The 24,447-nt window shown below is 42.8% G+C and overlaps 1 protein-coding gene across 9 annotated transcripts in view; it reads left to right on the forward strand.

Annotated features, from left to right (window-relative positions):
• ERC1 (ELKS/RAB6-interacting/CAST family member 1) overlaps positions 1-24,447 on the forward strand; it is a 490,045-nt gene that overhangs the window by 145,082 nt on the left and 320,516 nt on the right. For all 9 annotated transcript variants that reach the window (XM_059726510.1, XM_059726512.1, XM_059726507.1 and 6 more), the window contains 2 exons: positions 557-724; positions 15,842-16,009. In XM_059726510.1, the coding sequence (XP_059582493.1) occupies positions 557-724; positions 15,842-16,009 (336 nt within the window). The remainder of the gene's footprint in view (positions 1-556; positions 725-15,841; positions 16,010-24,447) is intronic.

The following is a 24,447-nucleotide window of genomic DNA, read 5'->3' on the forward strand; positions in this document are numbered from 1 at the left end:
ATCCACTTCAAGAAATTTCTTTTCCTAGGAGGGGTGAAATTGTAGTTTCACAAAGAGTGCGACAATTAAAGGCATGTTTCAGTGATGTTCTTTGCGGAGATGCAATTGGGATGGTGACGAAGGCAAGAAACCTGTCATAATTGCCCTGGAAAGGCAAACACACCTTCTAAGGAGAGCGCTCTAAAGCATACTAAATATATCTGATTTGTTTAGGTCTATAAGAGGCACCTAACAATTGTACATATCAAGTACATGTCTGCTTCATATTCAGTAAAAAACTGCCTGTCAAGTAACTAATCATGGTTGGCATGATGAACGATGGCTGAGGATGGGTTTCACTCATTACTTGTCTGGTCTTCTTTTTTCTGATATCCTGTGTATGAGGTGAAACCCAACCTTGTAGATACATGAAGTCTTTAAAGTTCTGTGGTGACAATCTTTAAAATAGTATCCTTTTCATTGGTAATTGGATGAATACTAACTTTTCATTGCTGTTTTAAAGGTGAGACTGTTAATTATCTTCTTTTCTCTTCCTCCTGTTGGGTTTCTCCTTTAGATTGGTCAGGTGAAACAGGAGCTGTCACGTAAGGACACAGAGCTGCTGGCTTTACAGACGAAGCTGGAGACCCTCACAAACCAATTCTCTGACAGCAAACAACATATTGAGGTGCTGAAAGAGTCTCTTACAGCAAAAGAGCAGAGAGCAGCCATCTTGCAGACAGAGGTGACACAAGCAATTTTGTACCTGTTAGCTATTTTGTGGGGAAATATAGTATGGGTTGGGTGATCTATTTCTTTATGGTTTCTTGCTTTGGGAATAGAGTACATTCAAAATTCTTTTCTCTGAAGAAGCTTGCCATGCTCAGTGATTCTCAACTGGGGTAATGCAGCACCCCTTCCTTTTAAGGGTGCCCTGGTGCTCTTCCCACCAAGTGGAGGTGCCTCATTGCTCCTCCCTGCCCTTTCCTGCCGGAGTCCCCATGCTCTTGTTTGATCTCTGTGCAGCTCCCACGCTGCTCACACCTCAGTACCCCACTGCCCGTCTACTTACAGAGCTGAGCACTGGTGCTTGCAGTTGCTGCTTCTCTTGCAGGCTTCACTCCCATAGCAGGTACTTTATAGTCCATGACCAAACCTACCCCAGGAAAGTCCATAATTCCCTCTTGCAGAATGACAGCTCAGCAGCAGCCACAACAAAGCTACTTCTGTGCTTCCCTGGCATCTGCACAGCTTGCTGGCACTGAGTCCAACCACCCTCTCCCTTTTGAAGCCAGGGCAATATCCCCATGCTGGCATGCTGTATCCCTACATCACAAAATGACTGGCATTGAATGGACTAGACAGTGTGGCTCCCCAGACCTGCCAAGTCCAAACAAGCCTGCTTTGGTAGGAGGAGCTGGGCACCATAGTTCCCTGAAGTAGTGACTTGGGCTCTCCCCTATGGCTGGTCCTTGGGGCCGGCAGGATGTTCAGTCAAGCAGCAGCAGCCGGAGGAGAGGTGTGTACTTGCAGAGGAAGTTGGAGTCCTCTGGTGATCTTGGGAGCCTGCTTCTCTGGGGGCATGGGGTGTAGGAATTCAATGGGGGGTAGTTTAAGCCACAAAAGGCACTGTCCTGGCCATTGCCACACACTGAGAGAGAGAGAGAGCCCTCAGCAGGATGGCATTGGAGAGTCCCAACAGCAGGACTCTGCTGAAAGGCATCATCCCCTTTCATCACTTGAATTGCATTAGGGGGCTGACACCTCCTAAGGGGTAGGTGTGCTTAGGAAAAACAAGCACCTCCAGAAGACCCATTTATTCCCAGTGCCTGTTTCTCATTGTTTTCTAATTTTAGAAATGCAGCTGAAAACTGGGTCTGGGAGGGAGAGAGAGAGCATGTAAGGCAGGGAAGAAAATCATTCTCAGCAATGATTTAAAGAATAAAAATAAAGCCAAGCTTGACTATCCCGTCTTGCAGACAATGATCCTGGTCTTCATAGAGTGAGAGCTCAACACTTCTGTAAAATCAGCTTTAACATGTCTCAGCTGAATCCTGTAAGAAGTGGAGCACCTAAAACAGCAATTTTCATCTAGGGTGCCCCTGGGATGCACACCTCCAGGCAAAGGCAGAGGGGTATGTCTCCTTTGTGCAAAGCAAAGGATGGGCTCCCTCTGCCTGCACTCACAGAGGCTTCTGCTAAATACAAAAAAGTTATTCAGTAATGCCTTGAATATGAAAAGGTTGAGAACCACTGCTCTAGTCTGCTGGGCTGTGGACAGAAGTTACACATAAGCAGGTTTAAGTGATCAGGAACTGGTTTAAACCTGTAACAGAACAGAAGTTCAGTACACTTAAACCACTTTCAAAATGTCTGAAACTGATTTAAAATAAACCTGGATGGATGTAGCATCAGACTTAGCTGATTTATGTCAAACCAGTTATGGAACTTCTGTCCCAGATCCCCTCCTGATTCAACTTAACTCACAGTCCTCCAGCATCCCAGGGTGCTGTGCAGCCCCAGGCTGTGCTCTCTGCTCCAACAGAGCAGGGCAGCCTGGCCTCCAGTTGTAACGGGGGTGGGGATTCCCCAGCTCTGGTCCCCACTTGGCCAGGGGGAATCAGCCTGGCTCCCAGCAGGAGTGGAGGAAGTACAGCTCCACTGTGGGCTTCCCCCCATGCTGGCAGGGGGAGTAAAGACCCCACTGGAAGCTCTACCCCATGCTGGGCACAGCCCATCCAGGGTTCTGGAATGAGGGGAGGGGAGGGGAGGGGAGGGAGAGGGTGGCTGTTCCCCCCCCCCCCCCAAACTCCCTTCTCAGCCTGCCCACTGGCCAGAGAGGAAGCATGGCCGGGTGATTGTCCTGGCTCCTGGCTTAGGTGTGGGGAGTAAAGCCCCCACGTTGGGCCCCTCCCATCCTGCACCAGGCACAGCTTGGCTGGGGTCCAGGGCCAGGCGGAGGGGTCCATCTTTAACCCCCATTTCCTCCTCAGCCGGCCAGCCAGCCGGGAGCAGGTGTGGCTGGGTGATTGCACAGGCTCGGGCTGGGGGAATAAAGTCTCCACTGCAGGCTTCCCCACAGCCAGGAGCCAGGGCAATCACCCACCATGCCCCCTCCTAGGCCAGAAGATCAGCTGAGGAGGGAGTGAGGGAGAAAAGGGGCCCCCTCACCTGGCTCTGGGCCCTCAGCCAGACTGTGTCTGGCACGGGCAGAGGTAGCCTGCACTGGGGGCCATTTTACCTCCCATTCTCTTCTCAGCCAGCCTGCCGGCCAAAGAAGAAATATGGCCATATAATCGCCCTAGCTCCCAGAAGCGGAGAAGCTCACAGTGGGGGCTTTACTCCCTCTACCTAAGCCAGGAGCTGGGATGATCACCTAGCCACGCCTCCTCTGTGATCACCGGGCCAGCTGAGGAGGGAGTTAGGAGGGAAAAATGGCCCCCACACTCAGCTTTCCTTGGCCCCCAGCACTGGGCACTGCTCAGCTAGGGGTCCAGAGCCAGGCAGGAGGAGATAAGTTCCCCCCCCCTCCCCCCCCCCCTCCTTCCTCAGCCGAAGCTGGTAGTTGGAGCCATCATTCAGCCACACACCCCCCTTGGCCAGCAGGTTTACCAAGGAGGGAGTGGTGGGGGAAAAAGGTCTCCACTGCAAGCTTCTCTCCCCCAACCCCCTGCACTCAGCACAGCCCTGCTGGGGAGTCCAGAGCTGAATGGTGGGTGGCGGGGGGGCATGTTCTTCTCCCCCCCCTCCCCCCCCCCCCCGCACCCCTCAGCCAGCCAACTGGCCAAGGAAGGGACATGGCTGGGTGACTGGCCCAGGTCCTGGCTTTGGGTATGGGGGGTAAGAGAGGGAGAAATGCCCTGCTGGGAGCTTCCTTCTTCCCCACCTTATGCCCACACCAGGGAGACCCCAGCTGGGGGTCCAGTGCAGGGTTGGGGGGGCCCACAGTCCCTCCTCAACCAGCCCAGGCTGAGGAGGGGGCATGGCTAGAGGGACCAGATCTAGGCACAGGGTCCGGGGGGGGGGAGGACAAAACACCCAGCTGGGGCTTTTCCCTCTTTCCCCCCCTTCCCCAGTGCTGGGGACACCTCAGCTGGTGGCCAAGTGCGGGGGAGGGTTCCCCCCAGGCCCTCTCCTTAGCTGGCCGGAGGCTGAAAAGGAAGCATGGCTGGGGGAACTGCCCATCTCCCGACTCTCTGCGGTGACCAGCAGGCTGAGAGGCGTGCTCTAGTGCCCCCCACCTCCTGATACGGGGCACTGCAGGGGTCTGGCTGCCTTTCTGGTTTGAAAGGTGAACATCAGTTCTTTTTCTTATTGGTTCAATCTAGGCAGTTTGTAGATATCTGCAAAAATTGAAATGATTCAGCCTCTGGCTTTCTGACTCTCTTTATAGTGGCTAGCTTTCATGCTGCTGGGTCTGAGCTCATTAATTTCTCTTGTTCCCCAAAAGTGAGGTTTTTTGTAGGCAAGAACTTTGATAAGGTATGTGCATGCAGCAGTAACATGCCATGAGCAATCTGATGTTCTTAGGTGCATGTTAATTAGTATTTGTTTCTGGCTGAATTGGATGGGTTTACAATCCTAAATGGAGAAAGTGGAGGAACTAAAGACATATACTGGTGGTTGTCACTGCAGTTTCATTACCTCTCTCAGCACATACTGGAACTCTTGTACGTCAGCCTGGACTTGCAGCTGAGACATGAATATTATTTTTCAGACTTTATCATCCATTCTGAAAATAGTGTTTTCTTAATTTAGGAACTTTGGGACTTGATAACAAATCCTTGGTAAGCTCTCAGTTTATCTAAAGCAGAAGTCTGCACTGAGCTTCATAAGTTTTAATGAGCACCTCAGTTACAATACTACTGGAAGTTCTTCAAGAATGAGCTCAAATACCTGCTGTGTAAAGACAGCATTTAAAGGTAGAAATAGACATAAGCTGGTATCTCATTTGTGCTGCCATAAAAAAATATATTTTGAGTGCAATAGACATCTCTGTCCTGCATTGTGCCACAGAAGTGGCACAATAAAAGGTAGTGGCACTTTATTGCAGTGGACATCTATTTGCTCTGCGGCGGGAGAGTACAGGCAACCTGGATCTGCCCACATTCTCCAACGGCTCTTGGGGGGCACCCCAGAAATTTCCACGCAGGATCAGGCCCCTTAAGCTTCAGGAGCACCTGCTCAACTTTCTTCACTTACACAGACATGCCCTGGGAATCTGTGGGTGCTTCTTTGTAAGTGGGGATCTCCAGAGATGCACCCTAAGTGGTGAGAGCCCTCACAGGTGTCAGTGTAAAGGCACAGGATCCAGGGAATCAAGTGGGTGAAGCAAGAAGGCACAGGACAATGCAGGATCCCAGAGAATTTCAAGTGCTGTGCGGCCACACACTGGGTCAGCATGGGTCTAGGCTTGGAGGCTCAGGATGTTGGGTATTTTCTGGGTCATGCATCTCCGTACTGGGACCCACAATGACCCTTGCTTACCTCTGCGTGGGTTGGCACATGACCCTGGTCCCATCAAGGAGGCTTGTGGCAATGAGGAACATGGGAAATTCCTGGGCAAGGGGAAAATGTTACCAGTCATCCCACATCAAATCCTTGTCTGATATGGGACAGTGGGCAACGAGTTTTATCCAATAAAGAAGATAAGCTCCAGCAGGACAGGCCATACCACAGCTTGATCCACTTCATTTGACTGTGTGTGTTTTTACCCTCCGTTCAATAAGATGGATAAATGTAATGATGGGAAAGATCCAAAAGAGGGCACCCATGTATCAGAAATAGTTTCTCTGATTCATCACAGCAAAAGCAATATTTAAAGGTGTCCTGCGCATAAAGGAAGAGAAGTGAGTTTGGGGATGATAATGATGCAAGCCATTCATAATACAGAATATAAGAAGAGATATTTGTAGACTTTTTTTCTGATTAGGAATAATTTTTTCTTACCTGCATCTAATAAATTGTCACCTGTAATCTGTAATTGGATTCTAACCACATATAAAAGAAAAGTTATACAATGAATGTTTGTGGTTGCTGTGTAGTAGTTTTTGTGTTAACTCTTAGCCATGTGAGTGACTAGTTACTTTGATTTTTAAATCAGCCATTTTAATCCAGATTTAATTTAGCAAATAATGAATTTTAATCTTATTTGTATTTATTCTAATTTGTCATTTTATTGAGAAGGGATTTAATTTTTCTGGGGTGATGTAACCATTAAAACATGATTATTTGCAACTACAAATTTGCTAAATTCGGTACTTTTTGTTAACTAGAAAAAGACCATACATCTACAAACATTTCTGTAGCTCAAACTGCACCTTCTTAATATTTACATTTTATTATGTTAGAAAATGGTGAATGACTCATTTTGATATCACAAACAAAAAAATCATTTAGCAAACATATCAAACTACATTTAGATGAAATTTGAAATTCATTGACATTAATTTAAAACATTTAAAAATATTTTTGTTTCCATAATATCATTAGTATAAAAAGGGGGGAAAAGTTACTTTATCAAAACATATCTTGCATTTAAAACTGCAAAATAAAATTTTATTTGGTAAACAGAATCTCAGACGCTTTAGGGGGCGTTGGTTGTAGCTGTGTTGATCTAATGACATAGGCAGGCAAGGTTCTTTGGGTAAATGTGATATCTTGTATTAGACTAAATAGTTGTGTTTTGCAAGCTTTCAGATACAAACACACTTCTTTAGGTACCCAAAAAGCTTGCAAAGAGCAATTTTCCAGCTATGTAGTTGGTCTCAGAAGTTTCAGGCACTTGTGGATTAAGAAAAGTGCATAGTAGGATTTCTAAAAGTTCAGATTAAGTATCCAACTCCCACTAAAGTCAATGGGACATAAGTGCTGAAGCAGTGAAATTTCAGAAAAGGTCCTCGTTGGAGTATATTTTAAATAATTTTTAATAATTTGGAGTATATTTTAAAATTATTTTAATAGGATATAATAAGATCAGGCTCCTCTAAAATGATTTCAAATATAATTGTTTTCTAAAGCATTTTTTATTCATACTGATTTAGAAGAGTAGTCGAATGAATATTTTTCTGTCTTAGCCAAAAAGCACCAATAATTTTGCATTTTAGAATGATGATTATATTAAGTTTTCTAACTTGTAATATTTAATTATATAAAGCTTTGGGAATAATTGCCTTAGAGAATATTAAAATTGGACATCCACATAACATCATTGTATAGTGCAAGAACAAATGTGAATCTTCCTCTAAACCAGAAGTACTTTTCTTTTTTCTGGAACTTTGGAGAGAGGAGGACTATTATGTTTTCTATATACTGTTTTTTAGCACTTTACATTCATAGATTCATAGATGTTAGGGTCGGAAGGGACCTCAATAGATCATCGAGTCCGACCCCCTGCATAGGCAGGAAAGAGTGCTGGGTCTAGATGACCCCAGCTAGATGCATATCCAACCTCCTCTTGAAGACCCCCAGGGTAGGGGAGAGCACCACCTCTCTTGGGAGCCCGTTCCTGACCTTGGCCACTCGAACTGTGAAGTTCTTCCTAATGTCCAATCTAAATCTGCTTTCTGCTAGCTTGTGGCCATTATTTCTTGTAACACCCGGGGGCGCCTTGGTGAATAAAACCTCACCAATTCCCTTCTGTGCCCCTGTGATGAACTTATAGGCAGCCACAAGGTCGCCTCTCAACCTTCTCTTGCGGAGGCTGAAAAGGTCCAGGTTCTCTAGTTTCTCTAGATCTACATTGTGTGACCAAAGATATTTTTAATCCGTTCAAGATTTTTGGGGCTACTGCATGACAACTATAGTGACAATGAAAGATGGGCCTAATTTTTTTTTTTTATGCCTGAGATGCTACTGAAGTCTATCTTTTCTGTAGATGAAAAGAGGACTTAAGTCTCTTGGCAGTGAACCTAGCAACTGCAACTTACTGAATTCATGTTAGTGAAAGAGAGAGATCAGTAATGTGAGGAAAAGAGGAGGAAAGAGGCCAAAAGCAGCTCTTCTTAGGATTAGAGAGTACTATAGTCTCAGTTTTAACATGCACTGTTATTGGTCCAGAAGTTAATTTTGTTACTGTTCAGAAAAGTCTGGAGCAGAGATAAGTTAGACTTGGTGAAAGTAAGAGAGTCATTGCCATGTCCTGCTACATAAGCATTAATTTGATAGGTTTCTATTAAACCCAGAAGTGGGAAGTGACTTGTCTTAAAAGTATTTTTAAAAGTATGAACAGTATTTTAGGAGTAGATTTAGTTAACTTGGCTGCTTTTTTTAAGGTAGTGAGCAGCCAATGTAGTTTATGGTTCAAATTAAAATGAGACAGAATATCATGATCCACCAGTACCTGAGCACAAAATGCTTTGTAGCCCTAATGGGTAATGCTGCTAACAAATGAAGAAATTTAACTCGTTAACTATAGGGAACTAAATGGAAATGAAGACATAGTAAACTGTTCATCTAAGTGTATTATTAAATTATTTCTAGCTTATGTGCATTAAAACCAACACTTAGTAAAATTTTCATAAGTTAGAAATACTTTAAAATACATTAACATTTTGAGGAAAATGGCTTTCTCCTCTGTCTTTCATTCTTCCATTAAAAACAGTTAAGTGGAGGGATGGACACAGGGTACAGGACTTAGTATCCTAGAAATTAGACTTGACACCTGCCATATTGAAACTACAAGGCACAGTGTCCTATTTGGGAGTTGTTTATGTTGAGGGCTAGTGGGTGGAGAGGATATTGTGGTTACTTTTTCCGTTTGTAAAGGAACCTTTATAAATAGTTCTGTAAATTTACAATCTCTTTGTAAATAAAGCAAAAATAAATCAATATTTGTTTTGGAGTTAAAAGACTCCATCCATATAATGTTTTTATTATGTCCTACTGAGTCCTTTTGCTTGGATCAGTGCTGGCAGGTATGTGGCTTCAAAGCAGGTTAGTTCAATCTGTTGAAATATTCTGCTTTATTTTTACACACTGTCCAAGTTGGCATGATTCTGTGACCTGGACCTACTTCATATGGCAAGTGATGAGATTCATATTCAACAGAAGAATGAACCTAATTCCCACAAGGTGTATTATTTACATTGAATGTGTTAAATGAGCACTCAGGTCTTCAAGGGTCTTGTCCACATCAAGGTTTTGTAATGTATTTCAGTGCTATATCCATGCACTTTTGCAGGAAAACGTGGCTTCTCTGCCCATTAAGTACTTTTATAGCATGCAGCAGGAAAGGATACAAGTCCTCAGGGTTGATTTCTAGCACAGTTGTTTATGAGAAAATCTTTGTCTAAATTAAAGAACTACAGTGTGTAAATTACTGTTGCATCCAGAATTAGTTGTCAAGCACAGTACTGCATGTTGACCCCTCTGTATGCTAGTCAGGGCTTTCTTTAAGAGGATATCTGTTTAAATATGTTTTAGTTGAGAGCAATTCAGTTTAACCAGACCACTTCAGCAGCTGGTTTAAAATATGGTTTCTCATATACCTTGTTTCCTGTAGAATAAAAGAAGTATTTGATATTAGATGCCTAATACAGATCTGTATCTCCTTTTGTGGATTCCTTAATCATGTTTGGACTCTGTATATTAGTGTAGACAAGCAGAGCTGATCCTAAGAGTGTACAAGGCCCAGGGCATATCAGTGTGTGTGTGGCAGAACTGGCAGCGTGCAGTGGCCATGGCAGGGTTTGTATGGCACTATCTGCGGGGCCCAGGGCAGCTGCCCCACTTACTCCCCACTAGGGACGGCCCTCTAGACAAGAACACATGAATGTTAACCCCTAATGAAGAATGAGTAATACACAGTTTGGGAAAGTGCGAAGAGGAATCATTAAATACTGGGTAACTCAGTTTCTCAGTGGGACTCGATTTCTGGTATAAGACATCATGGACAGGTCCTTAAACATGATTACAGTACATCACTGTCACAGAGAGTTACAGATCATTACTTAAAGGCCGGGTAAATGTTTCAAAAGCACCAAAATACTTACAAGCCAGAGTCCAAGTAACATGCAGGGAGAGTTCTGAAGTACCTAAAACATGTCAGAATATTATATAAATTTTCCCCAAAATTATAGATTGGTAATATTTTCAAAGTAAAGCCTCTAGCTTGACTAAAGATTCCCAGAGGGAAAAAAAAACTTTAACATGCTTATTTAAATGTTTTATCTCTTCATGTGATTATTGGAGTCCTATTCTCTCCCACCAGAAGACATTGTAAACACAGACTTGCAAGCATTAGTTGAACTATATGTATTCCAGTTTGAGCCAGAAGAAATTTCAGAATCTGAGTTCTTGTGTGTTTAGTTTTTGATCATACATAGTAGCATACTGAGACATGCAACCCTGGATTCTATCATTGGAGAGCTTTGTAAGGAAAAACCTAGTAGTTACCCAAAACACATCTTATCTTATTGGGTACTGGCTTGAACAATAACCAGAAAAAGTTGCAAAAAGTATTAATCTTCAACAGATTGTGTTCTGATGGGCCATTGAGGGGGCACTCTGCAAGGTGGAAGATGAACAGCTGGTCTTTCGTGAATAACCCCATGGAGGGGGAAGGGATTTCAGTTTCGTAATATGGTATTTTTTTCTAGATGATAAGTGTTTTATGCTCAGCCTCTGGAAGGGCCAGATACCGTTGCATTTTTATTTGTTTTTAATATTTTTGTAATAAACATTTCAAAAAAGTAAAAATAAAGTTAAGCAGTTACAAAACTGGGAAGGATTGTGAATATGTTGGAGGATGCAAGTGCAATTCAGAAGGATCTCAACAGATTGGAAAGCTGGGCTAAAGCTAAGGAATGAAGTTCAGTAAAAACAAATGTAAAATGATACACCTCAGGAGGGAATAATCAAAAACACAAATATAAAATGGGTGACACCTGGCTGGATGGGAGCACTAAGGAAAAGGATGTAGGAGTCTTGGTTAATTACAAACTTAGTATGAGTCTGCAGTGTGATACAGCTGCACAAAAAGGCGATGTGGTGCAAGCATTAGGTGCACGACACAGGAGGTGACAGTGCCTCTCTACTCAGCACTGGTTAGGCCTCATCTGGAGTACTGTGTTCATTTCTGGGCTCTGTATTTTAAAAAGGATGTGGAGAAGTTAGAGAGGCCCCAGGGGCAGGCAGCAAAGATGATCAAGGGCTTGGAAAGCAAGTCATACAAGGTGAGGTTGATGGAACTAGCCATGAAAGGTGTTTAAGGGGATATGATAGCAGCCTTGAAATAGTTGAAGGGCTGCCATAAAGAAGAGGAAAACTTCTTTTTTGTCTTGCTGCAGAGAGGAGGACGTGGACCAAAGGCTTGAAATTACAGCAAAGTAAGTTTGGACTGGATATCTGGAAAAAAATATTCACTGTGAGAACAGTGGGGCAGTGGAATAGGCTGTGTGGGGAAGTTGTGGGCTCTCCATCACTGGATTTAAAACACAGTGCAGCAGTGCACGCGTAGATGCTGAAGGGGTGGCTGGGACATGAGGCTGCTTCAGTGTGGGGGTTTCCTGCTGGCTAGCCCCACACTGAAGCTCCCTTGTGTCTCAGCCAGCCCCTCTGCAGCACATTGAACCAGTGGAGCAGCCCTGGGCTGGCAGGCTGACCCCCAAGGTCCCCTGCCAGTCAGGGCTACTCTGACCCAGCTCCATTTGCTGCACATGAATAAAGTCTGGAGCATATTGCTCCCAAGTTAATTGTTCCCCAGTGCACATTCAAGTGGCATGCCCAGGAGCAATTAACTCCAGAGCAATAAACTCTGGAGTTAATTCATGCATAGTAATAGCACATGTAGATACACCCTTTTTGCCTTGTGTTGTAGTGTAGGGGCAGACATGGCCCTCTACATAGGATCTCTTGAGCATATATTGGGAGCATTTTGTTGGAGAAGGACTTTGGCTGCCATGCTTCACCTGCTTTGCTTGTGGCAGGTTAGGGTGTTATGTCTTTGTTGTGTCAGGGTTCATGGTAGTCTTAATGTGGAGTTTAGATTATGGATTATATGGGATGGTTTGCATAGGAATGATGCTGCCTCAGGCAGGGGGTGGACTACATGACCTTTGGAGGTCCCTTCCTGCCCTGCTTCTCTAGGATTCTGTGATGATTGTGTATGTTCACATATCTGAGGAAAGTGTGTGATATCCAGCTGAGAGAAAGCTCTGGAGTCTCTTGTACTTGCTGCGCATGTGTGCAGGAAAGAGAGTTTGTATATCAAGTTGAAGATGGCCGCTGGTAACTGATGTCTGAGATACTTGTGTACAATGAGGAAGATGAATAATGGGTGCAGAAAGGTTGGCAAGCACATTCTTGCATAGAGGCCAGTCACAGCCCTATCTCCGTGAGTATTTTACAGGCTGTAACAGAGACATATAATTAAAGATATGAGTGACGATTAGTATGCAAGTAGGCAACTTAACCTTGGGTTAAAATAGTACTGCCCAAGGAACAGAAGTCAGGAAAGGGCTGGCAGCACCTGAGTGGTTGTTTGCACAGGCATTTCCTTGTGCAGAGAAAGACTTGCACTCACTTTGTTGAAGTTGGCATCACCTGGCTGCCACAGACCTTGATTCTTGTCATTATGGGTGGATGCCATCCATAAACTAAGCTGATATGAATAAAGAAATGGAGTCTTCTGCCAGGAACAGTGTTAGAGTGATGACTATGTGTCCTGCCAGCCTTTGAGGAATTTTCCTGAAAGTGTTTTCTGTAGTTTTTGAAGCATGGACCTCATGCAAAATAAAACCAGGGCTTCAATTTATCCAAGCCATAAACCAATACAGAGTTCAAAGGGAATAATCAATCAGAAAATGGAAGGCCTTTCTGTGGGTGAATGTCTGTTTGCAGATACTGTATGTTTACTTAGTGTTTGCATCAGTAGACTTGTGCGCCCAGGGTGCCTCAAATAATACACTGGAATTGAGATATGAAGTTAACACAACCATTTGGGGACATGTGGGATTGCTTGTGGGGGCAATTTTTAATTTCCTTTTCAGAATGAATGAAAGTGCCTGTAAAATTTAGGATGGTATGTATCTGATATACAACATCTGATAAACCTGTGCAGGACAAGGACTAGGAACAAGGAAAAGCAGTAATAAAAAAGTGTTTTTAAATCTCAAAGGCCAATCTTAATCTGCCAGCGAAATTTACTTATAAAAATATATTCTCTTTCTAGCTGTATCTCTTTCAGCTCTCATTTATCTGGTGCCCATCTCCCTGGTATCCTTGCACAACATGCTCTCTTTCCTTACTCCAAAGCTAGCCTTAAAGAATGAAAGAGAGATTAGGAGTGCAAGCTAAATAATATATGCATGAGAAGGGAGACTCTAGTAGCAGCAGGAGATGAACTACTACAGTGCTGCTTGAAAGACTTGGGCTGCTCTTTTCCCCACTGGGGATAGCTTACTGCTCCCTGTAATTGGGATCAGACAAAAAGTTTTCCGTTAGAGTTATATACAGCAAATTTTGAGCATTTGAGAAGAATTTCAGTTAGAAGAATGAAATAAAAGTGAATTGACTGTGATATGCAAAACCTAAAGCTTCAAATACAGTTAACTTAGGTTGCTTAATTTCTTTCTCCCTTTGGAGTTGTCCAAGTTTTCTTTTCACTTCATGTGTCTGTCAGTCTGAGCTATTCAAAAGTGGCAAAGGATTCAATAAGCACCCTACTTACTCACCGTGACTGATGTCCTGTAATGGATTCAGCTAATAGGAACCAAATCTGATACTGTCAAATAGGATTAGCAGCCAAGCTGGCTGGCTTGAGCTTTGCCTGAATGCCAAGTGGATAAGGGTCAGTGGGTTTCTTTTGGTATCCTGAGCAGCCTGGTGTTGTCGGATTTCATATTCCACAATAGCCTTTGAGATTGTTCTTTGCTCTGTGGTGGCCTTTTTCTTCTGACTGAATTTGTATTCAAATAACTTTGATGCCTTCTCCTACTTTTTTGCACTCTTTTTTGCCTTGTAAGATCTTTCTAGCTTTAATAGGTTCAAGAGAGAAGTAAAGGGGAAAACAGACACTCGTCAATATGTAATTTCCAGGTTCATTTGCAGATGGCACAGAATTCCCTTATTTTGTTTTCGCTTTGACTAATACCAAAATATGTTTATATAACCTAATTGCAGCCAGTTAAGACCTGCCACGTGACCTTTGTTTGCCTCCATCTTCAGAGAGCTGTTTTATGTTCGCTATGGTATGCAGCAGGGGTGTCAAACTCATTTGGCTGCATGGGCCGGATGAGTGTCCCTGAACCAGTCTGCAGGCCAGACCAAGACCAACACCCTATGAAATGGCCACAGCATCAGGTCCAGTCCATATGCTGTGTGCAGCATGCACTGGCTCCAAGGTTCAATGTGCACACACCCCCAGGGACTGGCACAGGGCTTGCTCAGCCCGGAGCATGTAGGCTGGACCCAGTGCTGCGGGCAGCACAGGGGGTCACTCCAGGGCACAGCTTGAACCCCATTCCCCGCATGCAGTGCACAAGGCTTGGGCCAGTCCAGTGACTCACAGGCCAGATCATACAGCACAATGGACTGGATCTGACCTGGGGCCATATGTTTGACACCCTTGGTGTATGGTGATAGAGTCCTAGTAGACTCTGCTCATCTGTTGCATTTCAGCTGTTGTTTAAGACAGAAATGCTTTTAGCCATCTTCGGATAACTAGAAGATTGTTTCCCTTGTCATGTGTAGACCTGCACAGATTTATGCTTTTATTTCTTATGGGCTAATACAGTATATTATATCTGTAGATAACTGATCATTCAACAGAATATTAATACTGTTACAAGATGCTTTGGTATAATTCCATGTTAGCTATATTTCAGAAGGAAGGAAAGCTTTCTTAATTTTAAGAGAATCTCTGTTACTCAGCAGAAACTATACAAACACTTCATATCCCACATCAAAGCAGACTTAATATAAGACTATGAAGTCAGGTTCATGTCTGGTAAAATTAGAAAACCTGTTCTTGAAGCATGTGGTGAAAGAAATGCTTCATATTACTGAGTGGAGAGGTAACTTACGGGATTTACTTGGAATTAGTCAAATACTACACTGTCATATCTCATGGCATCGGGCTGATCAGCATGTACAGAAAATGTTGTTCAATTATGCTGGCTGGGGACATGATTTCATAGAGAATCATTGTTATTCATATATTGTTTAGGAAAAAAAAAAAGAAAGAAGAGAAGAAGAAAAAAGTTACTTGGTTATTTTTGTTTGCTATATATTTTTTTTTTAATTCCTGTGCTGCTCTGAAGTATTTGGTATTGACCACTATCATTGTTGCAGGATACCAGATATGATGAACCAAAGGTATATTTCAAGCTAGAAAATCTTGTCTCCTGGCTGCTTGTATTTTTTTTTACTGTGTTGATTTCATTAGAAGTGGTTTTCCCAAATATCTATTTAGTTGGGCAGTTGGTTGATATTCTGATTTTATTTATATTATTCCGGTATCATAGAACTTTTGAAATTGGAGTTGTTGGTCAGTTTTCCCTACCCTGAAAAAATATTGCTCAAGTTACTGCTTTATGGGGAGCACAGTTCACTTGTTTTCATTGAATAGCCTAAGATGTTTATAAAAGGAGCAGTAGCAATATATACAGTTTGGGTTTTAAAGTCTGTGGTTATTTTTGGTGTTTAAACATCAGTGTTTATATAGGCAACTGGTCTTGACAAATGATTCTTAAATAGTAACCTCTTTGCTAAAGCTGTTGTATTTCACAGTCTTAATGGGAGAGGAGATTAATTACCTGGGGTTATCTGGGGTTTAATGGCACTTACTTTCTAGTGGCATATGTATCTTGTCTAACAGCTTTCTGCTTCCCTACTCACCATATTTCTGCATGTGCCAACTCAGGTGGATGCACTCCGGTTACGTCTGGAGGAAAAGGAGACCATGCTGAATAAGAAGACAAAGCAGATTCAGGAGATAGCTGAGGAGAAAGGCACTCAAGCAGGAGAAATTCATGATCTCAAGGATATGCTGGATGTGAAAGAACGCAAGGTCAATGTTCTTCAGAAGAAGGTAAGCTTATGTTCGTACAAGATTCTGTTCTCCTTTCTGACGCATCCTTATTCCTGCTTCATAATATCCCAAAGCTTACCAAACATCTTTGCTTGAAATGACATTTTTGAGGTTAGTGGTTGAATCTAGCATAAGGGAAAGATTGTTAACAATAAAGTTGTGAGCCTAGTCAAAGTTTTTTGAGGGAAAAAATGAAAAAACAAAGCAAACATGATTCTAAGCTGTTCTATGATCCTTTGTACTGCCTCTTTTTTCTGTTCAGTATTTATAATCACTGTGTGTGTGGAGGATGCACCTCCTTGAAAACTCATCTTTTCCCACTCATTGATTGAACAAAGCCACAAGGCTGTGAGGCATCTCAGTTTATAATTCTAGAGTGACTGTGCTATCAATATGTGAATGAATAAAATGAAATACAAAAGGAAAAGAGATCAAGTTAATTTATCTATATCTTATGGACATAAAGGTGCATAAAGAATTTACTATCTAGAACTCTTGTTGCAGATGCTTTCTAAATGTACATATTTATGTTTAACAGAGCTTGTTTTGGAGCTACTGGAAGAAGGTAATCAGGGCTCAGTCCAACCTTATCTGCCTTTGCTTTGCCTTCTTTGGCTAAGGGAATATAAACGCTGTCAATAAAATGAGGGTGGTTTCCTACGTAGCGTCCTTTGACATCCTTGTCATTGCAGGATGAATGCTTATGACTTGCACATGGCATGATTTTAGGTACGTCCTACACACATTTTTTTTAAAAAAAAGGTGTATGTGTATCACTATGGCTTTAAATTCACTGTACATTTTTTTTCTTTGTGGCTGTGCAGAAGCTGATGCTTGGTGCTGGTGTTCAAGATGCTAGGCTTGTAAACATTGGAGAATTTCACGGAGTTCTTGTACTTAATTTAGTAATTCAGTCCATTGATTCATTTATGCGCTAGTTATCGCTCACCTGGGCAACAAAGTTTATTTTAATATGTGGCTATGAACCATGTGAGCTAAGGATAATGTTGAGTTCCATGACAGTTAACCTTGCACAAAAGGGGGAATTCAGGAATAGACTAGACACTAAGGTGTTTACAGAAATCATGTATTTACTTCTCATAGTTGATTAAATCAAAAATATTTAGACATAACATCCATCTCAAAATCCTTAAAACTCTGGTACACTGTGGAATTTCTCTTAAGCTGTTCTTTTTTATTTTATTGGTTTTTTTACCTGATGTGTTTAAGCACAGACTCAGCCTGTCAGAACTTCAGGTCACTCTGTTTTTAATATTTTTATTATTAGTTCAGATCTGTTTAAGTTTTGAATTTTCTGGCAGCGTGATCATTGCTTATATTTTTGTTATTTCCCACCCCTATGGAACCCTTCGACAGAGAAATGCAGTTTGGGATGTACCTTAAGGGTGTTAGAGATGTGTATTTTTCTGCATGCTGTAAAATTCAGGATTATTTCTGTGGTAAAACTGTTCCTGCTGCAGGAAGATATTAAGCTCCGTTTTAAATCTTTCTTCACATTCCCATCTAAAATAGTTGAACCTGTCTTCTAATAATGCCAAATGTTCTTCAGCCATGGCTCCCAAAAGGATCTCTAATATGAATCCATGTGTAACCTATGGGAGTTCATTTTAGCATTGCTTATGAAATGAAAAACAGTTTCTGTCTCCCTGTGTCTGTTTTCTCCAACGATTGTCTATTAGAGCTTCTAATGAAAGTTCAGTAGTTAATAGACATTTTTACAGCCTTTAAAGTTCTGTTGCTGTTAGTTTGGTTGTGCTACCTTAACCTAGGGTTTTTTCTCCCTCTCCTTAGGAGTTAAAACTGGCAGCTTCAGGGAGACTAGATTTTAATCTGTGCATTCTAACTGGATAGAGTATGGATTAAAGACCACATAATCCATGATTTCTTTGCATCTCATCATACACTAGTTTTTTGCTACTAATACTTCACAATACTTTGGCTAATGTGATGTTGGAAACTTGCTTTAGCACTACCAACATGATTTAGAGGGAGTTTGAATCACTTTAATATAATGCAATTATTCTCTGAAGTGAGGATGTTGCATGGAAAGATGGCTAAATATTTGAGAATGTCATCAGCTTCATCTGCCCACTGATGATGGCTGTAATCAGCTTCTGCTGAAGATTTGCAACTCTGACCTGTTTCGCATCTTCCCTGACCCCAAAAATCAGAACAGAAATGAACACTTGCTGCACAGAGGGCACTTAAACTAACAGTAAGGCTAAAGAAATACAACCTGAGAAAACTGGTTATTTAAATGCTAAGTACAACGTAATCTGAAGACAAAAAAAAGGTTATTAGATACTTTTAAACAAATACTTGGAAGTTAGGTACAGAAATTGCACATAAACTGGCATAAGGATCAGAAGCCAGTTTAAACCTGTAACAGAACAGAAGTTTAGTGTACATAGACTAGTTTAAAAATGGTAGAGCCCAGTATAAGATAGACCTGGACGGATGTAGTATCAGATATAATCAGCTTAAGTTAGATCGGTTTCACATCCCCTTCCGACCCAAGTTAGGTCATAGTCCCCCAGCATATGAGAATGCTTTGCAACCTCCACTAACTTTCCCTTGACTGTGCTCATCTGCTCTGGCTGAGGTGGGCTAATCCCACCCTACCTGCAAGCTGCACGGCCAGCAGGCACAGCAGTGGGTGAAAAGCCCCTGCCACATGGACCCCCACAGTTGGGCAGACCCCAGTTCTGGGGGAAGGGAGCCTGGGACCATGGCAGAACCCCCTGTCACTCAGAGGTAGCAACTTTTGATGGGGGAGGGAAGGTTGCTGTGCAACCCAGCTGGCCAGCCAGCACAGCTGTGCATGGATAGCAGTGGGGGAAAAGTCCCCAGTGCACAGACCCCCCCCCAGTTGTTCCGGTTGGCTTTGGGGTGCCAGGTCTGCATGGGGGAGGGGCTCTTCTTTATCCCTTCCCCCTCCCATCACAGTGGAGTGGGGCAGATACTATGCTGGCTCCCCCATCCCTGCAACTAACTACACGGGGGTGGGGCCTTGTGCTGGGCAACCACTTGGGGTTGGCCCCACCTCAGCTAGGCTTGTCTGTCCTCAGCCATGCCTAGCAGACTGCGAAGCCTTCTGGCTTCGGCTACTGCAAGCAAATGCTTGCCCTCCTCAACTGAAGGGCGACTGTGGGTCCCATTCACTAGTAATCCAATCTACACATCTTGGAGAAACCTGCATAGATTGGATCTATTCTTCCTCAGGCTTTTTGAATGTCTATACTTAGCCATAGTAAGGTTGGAGCGATGTTGTAGTCATGGTGGTCCAGAAAATGTACAAGAAGCAGGATTTTTTTGTGATGTTTGGGGTAAAATATCCCAAGAAATCCTTGCCTCTTGAACAAATACTTGAAATATAAAGGGTATGTAGCACCAAAAAATATAGTGCTATGAGGGCACACCGGCATTGTAGCTCCCTGTCTGGAAAGCTATGGAGCCACCTCAGAAGTGCACTCTCTAGGCAAAGGGCAAAATGGGGTTGCTTCTTTGCTCCCCCTAACTCCGGGGCAGAAAGGCTGTCTCCAGTTGATGCCATGTGCAGGGGAAAGGCAGCCCACAGGTGCCTGTGGGGAAGATGTTACATGCTTTCCTCACCCCTGTGGGCAAAATGGGGACTGTGTTTGACAGCTACTGCCCGAGGAGCAGATCCAGTCCCAGGGCAGCAACAGTGGCTTGACAGCCCCCAGCCACCCTTGGGTCAGGAAGGGGCATGCTCCCTGCCCCTGCCACTCCTGCAAGTGAACCAGGGCTTTCCCTAGGTTGCTGTGGGGTGGGATGCAGATCCTGTAGCTGCCTTATAGGAACAGGGGCTTAATTACAAACCTTGCTGCATCAGTCAAGGGTTTGAGGTAATAGGAAAAGAATAGAAAAAAAAATCAATACTGTATCGTTACAGTAGTATGCAACAGCCTCTAGGACTATGGACATGTGGCTATTACCATGAGACTAAAAGGACCAGTAACATGACATCCCTCTGCTTTGGGAGGTGGTTGTGTTTTGTGTCCTAGGGGATTTATGCCACTCTCTCAGACAGTTCATTGTGCAGTGCAGCTGCCACTTGACAAAACGGCTGTAAGTATTTATCTCTGAACATGGCTTTGTTTTGTAGCAGCTCCCCAGACAGAGCCTGACACAGTCCTTTTGTGAATTGAAGAAGGAACTCAGATGCGGCCTGGTTGTGCTGATGTTAGCTGACTAGGCTCCATCCAGAAACAATCCAATATGCTCTTCCTCACTCCTGTCATTAAAGGCTGCCATGCATCTTATTCATAATGAGAGATGCTTTTCATGCCTTTTACTGCTACAAAGAAACTCAGAAATCAAGATCTTTCTCTTCACAAAATAGCTGAGAATACTTTTTTGTTGGGGGAGGGAGACGTGGACTATGTTAATAACTAATAGTTTTATCTTAGTAAATATATTGACTAAAAATGCACGGTCATGGAGGTTTTTATAACTTAAATAATCCTCCTTGTGATAAAAATTTTAGAAATTAAAAAACCAAGTGAATGCCTTGTGTATCTCTTCCTCCACTTTATATGAAAGTTTTGTTGCATAAATTCTGTAAGAAACATGCTTTTTTTTTCTTTGGAGTGCTGGTCATCAGTTCTTTTCTGAGTGCTTTTCTACAAATATTCCACTCTTGGCTATATTGCAGCCACCACTGTGTCACTGATGTCCTCACACTCCCCTACCTGAGAGTATAAAGGGCAAAGAGGTCTTATAGTCCTTCGGGTTCTTTTTACTGCTTGTAGCTATGAGACTATGCTTTTTGGCAATGTTAATTTCCTTTGTGCATTATGCAGTTTAGTTTAACTTAATTATTTAATGTATGGTGTTAGCACAGCATTAGTAATTAGAATTAGAGAACACATTTAATTTCCTTTTCTTTGTTGGCCTAAATTATATTATACTTTCCATAATTTAGTTAGTGAATTTCTGCTATTTTAGGTGTAGGCACACACTCATACAAGGAAATTGGATCATGGCAGAAGCTAAGTCACCAGGGTTTAAGATCTGTGCTTTGTGTGACACTTGATTGGTCACTCTGCTTGATTGTCTTGAGGAAGGGTGTGTTCCATAATTGTTCCATGTTGTGTTCTTTATCTTAGCAGTCAACTTGGTTCACACAATTTAAGTCCTTTGTCTTGGTAGGAAACAAAGTCAGAAGAGAAATACTAGCTGACTGACTCAATGTTTAGCATTTGTAGAAGCCTAGTTAGAGTCCAGGTCAGTGCGACAGATTCCAAGTGATGATAAATCTTAACAGTCAGCATCACGCTTGCCTAAGAGCACCTCTGTTAGTCCCGGACCTGATGTATTTATTCCCAGCAGTTGCCAGTAACACTGAGGGTCCTAAAGAAACTGTGGCAGGATGAGGACATGTGGTCATGGTAGCCATAATAGCCCTGGCATGGACCAGACCATTTTGGTATTTGGATTCAATAAACCTCTTTTCACAGATCTCCATCACTTTACTTGTGTTACTCAGCATAGAACAATGGTCAAAACCTTCACTCAGACTCAACATTCTTGTACTGAACAGTTTAGTGCTGACTGCAGTGGGCTTCTTTTAAAAGTAACTAGCTGTTCAGCTTCTTTTTCCAAACACTACTATAAAGCAGTAAACTTTTGACCAAACTGTCTTACAAAGCTAAATGGACACCTTAGCACTAACTTTCCCTCCTGACAACACCAGTTTCAGCAATTCGAGATTGTTTATAAACCTTAAAGCAGTCTGGACTTCATCAGCTCTACATGAGGCTATCAAGCAGCAGTACCTGTATATCCCTGTATTTTTCCCTCCCGCCCAGTAACAGAATTCCCCAATTAGAGAGCACCTCATTCCTGAGAAACCTCATCCCAGGGTTGTTTAGCCCTTGAACAGGCATGGTCTGTTAATGCCTGGCAGAGTTAAGGCACAATTTATGTTCTCCCAGAAGTTATTCAAGTTGGTCTCTTAGGAATTGGGCAGGAAAGATTGGCCTCCTCGTTCTGTTGGAGTTCATTCCACTAGGACAGGCAACTCCTGCTTCCTGTTCTTTGAACTTTCTCATGTCTAGATATGTAGGGCAGCTGCCTGGAAGCTCAATCCATACATTACCAGTTGTTCTTCCCCAATACAAGCTTCTGATCAGATGCCAGTTTTAGTAGGGCTGCCCTGCAGTTGCTGTTTAGACAGGACTTGTCATTCCCACTTTCAACAATACAGACATTTACTTATTAGTAACCAGGAATGGAATCAGTTTGGACAGTCACTCAAAGAATCAAGAATGAAGGCTTACTCTACAGTAACTGTGGCACTTGTCAGTTGTACCTTCCCTTTCTACTGCTTCAGAGTGTTTCTCCCATGATGTTGTTAAGGAACAAAGGAATGCACGTGTCCTGCTTTTTATGTTCGTAAGCAGAATAAGTGTAAGGCTTCCTAGAGTGCAATCCCAGTTCCAACATACTTTCCTAAGCAAAAAGAATCCAAGCCAATAATGGAATCTGTATGGCAATACGTCTTGAAAAATATTGTTTTCTGTAAGGTAGGTAACCTTACTCATCACCAGCTAGGATTTTTAAAAAGTCACCTGGAAAAGAAGCCCAAATAAAAAATACTCTATGGATTTTGAAATATTTAACAGAAAAGTATGAGTGTTTTGTGTGTTTTAAAGATAAGCCTTAGATTTATATTAAGATTCATATTAATATAGTGAAACTCATTTTCTTTTGTTCCAGTCAATGTATATTTGTTGTAAGATGTCCAAAAATGGGCAGTTAATGCATTCTGGAACTGCCTAATAGAGGCATAAAGGTTGCCAGGCAAATTATTTTGCATTTTTTATTGCCTCGCATACTGAGGGATTAGAAAAATGGTGAAAATTCAGAAGAGTTAGCTTGGTCGGTTGCCTTTAGGATATTCTTGAAACAGTTTCTTGGGCAACTGCTCTTTTGCTTCCTGTATTTCAATTGACTATAGCTGGGTCTTCATTAGTAGTGACTCAGTGGACATGCAGTCAGCTCTCTGTGGGAGTTTGTCACTGGTCAGTGTATATCACTTCACCCAGAATAGGGTTCAGAACTGCACTGGAACATCTCTACTTGACATATATGCTTTCTGTGTGATGGCCAAGACTGACATCTGTACAGTAGCACAAGAGCTTTATACTAGGGCGGTGTGAAGCTTCAGTTGCTGATTTGATTTGGAGGAGATTCGGCCCAATTCGGCAGCCGAATCTCTGGATCCAAATTGAATTAGGAGACCCTTTAATCTCTCCAAATCAATTCGGAGAGTTTCGACAATTTGGCCATAGACACAGCTTTATAGGGTTTTTTTACGTACCCCAAGGTACCAGGCATGACTTGTGATCGCTGAGATAATGGGGCGGATTGAGCATCCTATGGGAGTGTGGGGGAGTCCCCTGCGCGCTTGGCGGCAGTCCCAGAAGTGGACTGGAAGTACCTTTGGTCTACTTCTGGGTCTGCCGCCATGGGTGTGGGAGACCCCCCTCCAACCCCAACTCCTGTAGGATGCTCCATCCGGCCCATCATCTCAGCATTTGCGAGCCATGCCTGGTACCTCGAGGTACGTAGAAAAAACATAAAGCTATGTCTATGGCCAAATCACTGGTTCTCGGAATCAGAATCAAGTCTTCAGATTCAGATTTGGCTGAATCGAATTGGGACAGCGATCTGAATCAGCAAATTGAATCGCTGTCCTCCGAATCATGCCTAATCTGAATTGAATACTGCCCACTTTGCACACCTTTACTTTATACACCTTTTATTTGATGGAGAGGGTTTGATCTTGGCTGATTCCGTACTCATTTTATAAGCCTGCCAAAGCCCACGCAGACTTCCTGCATGCAAGACTACCTCCACATCACTGTTGTTATAATTGTTCACAATGCTTCCGAATTAAGTGAACTCAAGAATTACCAGAAGTTCTCTTCTGCAGATGAATTTGGAAGAGATGCCATACTTTATTCCAGGGACTGGCTGATGCAACAACTCTTTTCCTTAACTGATGGCTGCTCCAGAGTTGGTTGCAGAGGCAGTAAAATAATCTACCAACAGCTGAAGATCTTTCCTAGAGTAGGTCACCAGCACTTATCATCAGCCTACACAAGTTCCTGTATTGTTTGTAGTCAATCTTAGATGAAGTCTGCAGTCTGGAGAGGTTGAACAACTTGCCTTAAGTTTGAAAGTTGATTTAAACATCCTCATTAAGGTTTTGGGTTGCCTTGCTGAGGAGCCCTGCATTAAAACAACATAAACATGATCTGCTGTGAGATGTATTTTTGTTTGACATCTCTTGCCAAAAAGAAAGGATTGGATAGATTAGGCGCACACATTATCATGAAATGTGTCTCAAGGCAGAATCTTTCCTGGACAACTGAGTTTGTACACAAGGC

This window comes from Alligator mississippiensis, chromosome 4 (assembly GCF_030867095.1).
Source record: "Alligator mississippiensis isolate rAllMis1 chromosome 4, rAllMis1, whole genome shotgun sequence".
Taxonomy (NCBI): domain Eukaryota; kingdom Metazoa; phylum Chordata; order Crocodylia; family Alligatoridae; genus Alligator; species Alligator mississippiensis.